The sequence below is a fragment of the Styela clava genome, chromosome 3, assembly GCF_964204865.1.
Source record: "Styela clava chromosome 3, kaStyClav1.hap1.2, whole genome shotgun sequence".
Taxonomy (NCBI): domain Eukaryota; kingdom Metazoa; phylum Chordata; class Ascidiacea; order Stolidobranchia; family Styelidae; genus Styela; species Styela clava.
The window spans coordinates 19,913,694-19,918,784 of record NC_135252.1 but is presented as its reverse complement, the minus strand read 5'-3'; the positions used below and the strand labels follow the sequence as shown (position 1 = coordinate 19,918,784).

Below are 5,091 nucleotides of genomic sequence, written 5' to 3'. Positions count from 1 at the left end.
AAATAAAGCATGGTTTAGTTGGACATAATAACATGGATGAAAATATGAAGTATTGCGTTTTTTTGCGTCTGTTAGTTCTATTGCTAAATTTGTTTTCAGTGACTTATGCTCGGAAGAATTGTAACCCTTGAGTACATAAAATTGGTTAATTGTACCGTTAACCTGTTCAACATTTTTGGCCCTTCCCATTGCCTAGGTTTATATAGGAAAGTAAATAAATATAGGAAAGTAGTGATTACATTGACAGGTTTATTTTTTGAAAATTTATTTTTTATTTTTGGCTGTGATTTCAATAAATGTTTTAGTTCTCGCTGGCACTGCTGAAGATTTTAGTAATGGCTAATATAAATTTGAATGAACTGTCTAAAATTGGTTTGAATAACCAAGCAATACAAGACCTGGATGTGAGATTAAGAGACCTTGGCGTCGAAGATTCTTCTGATCTCTTGCTTATTAAAGAGGAAGACCTCTATGGTGTGGTGTCTGTCATATTGGCCCGGAAAATTGTTGCATACTGGAAAGATAGTCTATGTCTGGATATTTCATCCGATGCAACTGAACTATTCAGCGATTCCTCTTCATCTTGCAATGCAGAAAACTTTGTGATATCTTGGAAAGACTTTCCCACTGACATAATTGAAATGTGCAAAAATGGCACAGTTGTTCCATCAGCCAGAAGAAGTGAGTTTGTTCGCATTCTTGTGGACTCTGTCCTGAAGTGGTCGGGCAGTTCCAAGCCGTCAAGGGCAGAATTGTCGACTATTGCTAAAAGGGTCATACGTAGATATCCAAAGTCTTTCCAAGATACAAGTGGACCTGAAGGTGAAGTCATTGGGTCTGGCTATTCCTACCTGACCCAACAAATGGTTTGGCGTATTGACAACTTGCGGAAGTCCACATCAAAGAAGAGAAGCCAACAGCCTAAGGTGGAAGAACAAGTAGATGTTGACAGATATGGCTGTGTGCTTTGGGGTCCTGAAACAGATAATGAAGGGGAACTTGAACAACTTAGAATGTGGCTCAAGCATGAGTACACATTATCAAAGTCTGATCAGGATTTGGGAAAAGTGGAAGAATATATGAAACAGACCTTCCCTCTTCAACGAAAGCATATAAATCAAAATCAAAGCATCAGTGGGATCAAGGAGTTATGGCCACACTTGTTCGATGGAATCTGTTTAATGCGCCATTATGAAACATTGGTTGGTAAAACAGAAGCTAAAAAGAATATTTTAAAAAAACTTGAAGACAATTCCATATGCATTTACAAGTAAGTTGCACAAATATCTGATACTTTGCAAGATAATTTTCATTCGAATGCTATGCCTTGCAGAGTTTTTGTTGAAAGCCTTCTTGTGCCCATTATTTATTGCTTCCTATAAGAGGTTATAACTTATCTGAGGTTAGGCTATACTTAAATATTCTGAAGTTCTTCTATTCTTTATTTTACTTCATAATCAAGTACCCTAGTTATTGTGCACCTGTTCTTGCAGGCTGGTACCACATGCGACATAGTGTGCTCTAGAGGTTGTCTGTTTCCATGTCTGTGTAATAATTGCTTGACAATAATTGCCCTTTCTTTTCCAAGCAGGCTGTAATTTAATGTTACTTTCATCTCTCTTCAGTCTTGCAATAGGAACAAATTATGTAACTAATCGCAAGGTCGATGAGCCAACCTCTATGAAATTACCAGTACTTAGTGTCATTCAATCAGAAAGTGGATCACTTACTCAGGCATTATTATTTAGGACATTGAAATGTTCAACCAATAAGAAAATTTCTGAATTTATAAGTTCTTCAAAATCGGAATCAAAGAATCTGAAAACTGAATTACCAAAATCGACTGGGGTGGTCCTGTTGATCGCCTATTATTTCGGAGAGGACCTAAACCAAATATTTAAGTGTTTCCAGGTATGTTCTATGCTTTTTTTGAAAGTTTTCGCATCAAGAGTAATGTAACTTGTGCACAACACTGTTCGTATAAAGTTTTGTGAGCCGACTGCAAATTAATTGGAAACTAACTGCATGATAGTGGTTAACGGAATTTTTTTGCATATTTATTCACTACTTTGCCTATTTTCAGAAAAAAACCACTTTTCCCCAGATATTAGAAGATATTCCAAAATCTCCATTTATTGCTTGCATAGGTAAGTGTTAAGAGGTGAGCGATGTAATTGTGAATATCAGGAACAATTTCGAAATATGATATGATAGCTGTTTTCCTGTGATTAATTCTGCAACTTTTTCAAAGGCCATTTTGTGTCGCCATATACTTCTCAGTTGTGATTATTATAAAATGATATCACCAGCTTCTGTCATGCTACCTGCTTTAACTGTTGCGTCACAGTATGCATTGCTTGAAATATGAAATATAATATTTCTGAAAGAACGTAATGCTTATCATAAGCCTCATCAATATAATAAGTTCTCCCTTCGTTCTATCAGTGTTACGCTCGCTATCAACGGTGAGTGAAAATAAGTACAAATCCATGTCTGCTATATTAAATATATAGCCAAAGCCAATTTTGAGATGATCGTACTATTATACAATTAATAATTGTGTAATTGCATATTATCAAAAAATCACTAATCGTCCACCTCTAGTAAGTGTATTTGTTATTAGTTGGCTTTAGAAGTTGAGATAATAAGATTAATCAACCTGTCAAGTGACTTTCACTTTATTCATAAGCCTATAGATTCGAAGCTAAAGTTTACAATCTTGTGTTTCAGGTAACACGGTAGCGACTGCTGAGACTTTTTACGTCATCGCTGAACGAGAAGTGGTGTGTTCCTGTAGATCGTTTTTTGAAGCGGTGGCTTTTCAGTTTGCTTCGTTCTATGTTTTCAACATAGAATATCCAAATAAGGCCTTGCTGACGTTTGATTTTATTCAGAGGTAAGAAAAAATGTGCTAGTCTACAGTGCTGATATAATTCTTGCTGTTGGCACAATGTACACGTTGTTGATGAATTACCTGTTACTTCTGTCATGTAGTGTTATTTGATGACATACAATACAAAAAATGGGTTGTGAAAATGAAATATGTGACTGGACTTGCACAAACTCGTGGTGTCCATACCCTGGGGACTGGGCCACGAGTAGGGCTGAGAATAATTTAATTAGTTAAACAGTTTTTGGGTGTTTAATAATAGTCATGATTTATTTTAACCATTCATCGGTACGGTACCGATTAATGGTTAAAATAAATCATGACTGACTGGCGGTACCACACATGTTTACATGTTTCCTCCTAATCTAATATGTTTTACATTCATATGTGAAAAATGAACTCACAACAATCCTATTTTAGTGAACTTCAATTTAAAACGATGTCACTGTGCTCTCCATTTTGTAGCAGGAAATTTTTGATATATTTGCAAAAAATCATTACTAATGACAGAAATTAATACAATATTTTTCAATTGCTGCATTTGCAATCGAATGTCAACGAGCGGATGAGCCTATTGCGATTTGCGACAACTGGGGGCTAGGAGGATCTGTAGCTTTCTGGTTTGGCAATTGCATTCCTGGCCCACTGACAGTTTTTTGTTTATCCCTTGGCAAGGCACGATACATTATAAATACCTGACATTTTTACTATTTTTGTCCAGTGTTTGTGTTTTTACTATTTTGGTGGTGAGATAACAGGACGTTTTCCAAATTTCATATGTGAAACCTATTCGCCATTTAAGTTCTGCCTTTTTTCAGGTTCTTCGGTGACATAAACCCCAGCGGCACTAAGTCGAAAAAAAGTAAAGGCAAAGACGTTAATGCAAAAGTAATCGGCCTTGCAAGAAGAGTGAATCTATCACAGGCGTTATATGTGCCGTTGTTAGAAATTAAGTAAACTTTGGTGGTGTTACTGCTAGGGTTGCCACTTCCGGATACATTTTTTTTCGAATCGAATTTTTCCGAATCTGATTCCATTAAGCTTTTTTTTATTTTTTTTCATTGCATGCCTATTTTTGCTCAAAGTCACAAAAAAGCTCAAATCTAGAAGAGAAAACTTGAAAATGGAATATGCCAGATAGCAGGGATGACAAAGTTTTTTCAGTGAATAAGCCACACTTATTTCCACCAGGTTAAAAAATATGTGAGTTATCTGTGAGTCTTACAATACTGGGTTATTATTGTGTGTAGCTTTACACATACAATGTACTTGTATCAGTACTGAGGCAATTTGATGAAATTTCTTTCGAAACTGTTTTTTACAAGCCTTAAAGGCATTCAGTGTGTATTTATGCTAAAAATATTAATTGTAATAAAATGATTTTCGTTTCCAGAATCTCGTTTTTTTTATTTTAACTGTAATATTCTGTGTGTTTACTGTTGTGTCGTGCCAGTAGATCTTTGCTACTCTCGTAGTGGTTCGGTCATCGCGAGTGAGAAATTACCATCATGCTAGTATTGTATGGTACTACTGTCGGGTAAGGTAGCTGCCATCGAGATAGTAATTTTATTTACTATTTTAAGGTAAAAAATATTACTACTGGTGGGTAGGTTTACTGCCGTCAAAAAAGTAGTATTTTTTACAGTTTTATAGTAATTTTTGCTACCATCAATCTCTGTAAATTTACTGAAAATACTGTTCATAATACTACTGATAGGGCTCGTAATTTTTTTTACATGGGGCCCGTACTTTTGCTGCCATTTTTTTTTAGTAAATTTGGGAAAATTTTTTTAACAGTGTACAACTTCTACAACTAAAACATCTTTTCGTCAACGCCATTGTGGCGTAACGATGTTTTTTTTGACACAGTGTAATGGTATCTAGGGTTCACGCAACAATGATCGTGGTCGTTTCAAGATACAAAACGGCTGAAACGTTGCATCCATTTAAAGCTGACCGTATTCTTGTGAAAGCTAATTGATACGTATTAGGCCGAATAATTTTAACTAGCGGACGTATTGTTGGGGTTCGGTGGAAGCTTGCAGAATAACGTAGGGGTTCGGCAGGTTCACAAAGGTTAAACACCACTGCCCTAATATCTAGCTTGTGCGAAGCGAATAACGAATGTCATAAGATCAATAACCAAAATAACCATGGAGTCATTGTATGATAATTTGTTGATGCTCATTTCTAAAATCAAA

The 5,091-nt window shown here is 35.7% G+C and overlaps 1 protein-coding gene across 1 annotated transcript; it reads left to right on the top strand.

Moving 5' to 3' along the window:
• The first annotated feature begins 335 nt into the window (after positions 1-335).
• Positions 336-4,572, top strand: LOC144420944 (uncharacterized). Its single transcript, XM_078110815.1, has 5 exons — positions 336-1,270; positions 1,749-1,911; positions 2,084-2,147; positions 2,731-2,896; positions 3,709-4,572. Exons 1-5 carry the CDS (start codon positions 336-338, stop codon positions 3,845-3,847), a joined length of 1,467 nt encoding a protein of 488 aa, XP_077966941.1. The 3' UTR covers positions 3,848-4,572.
• Positions 4,573-5,091: the final 519 nt, after the last annotated feature.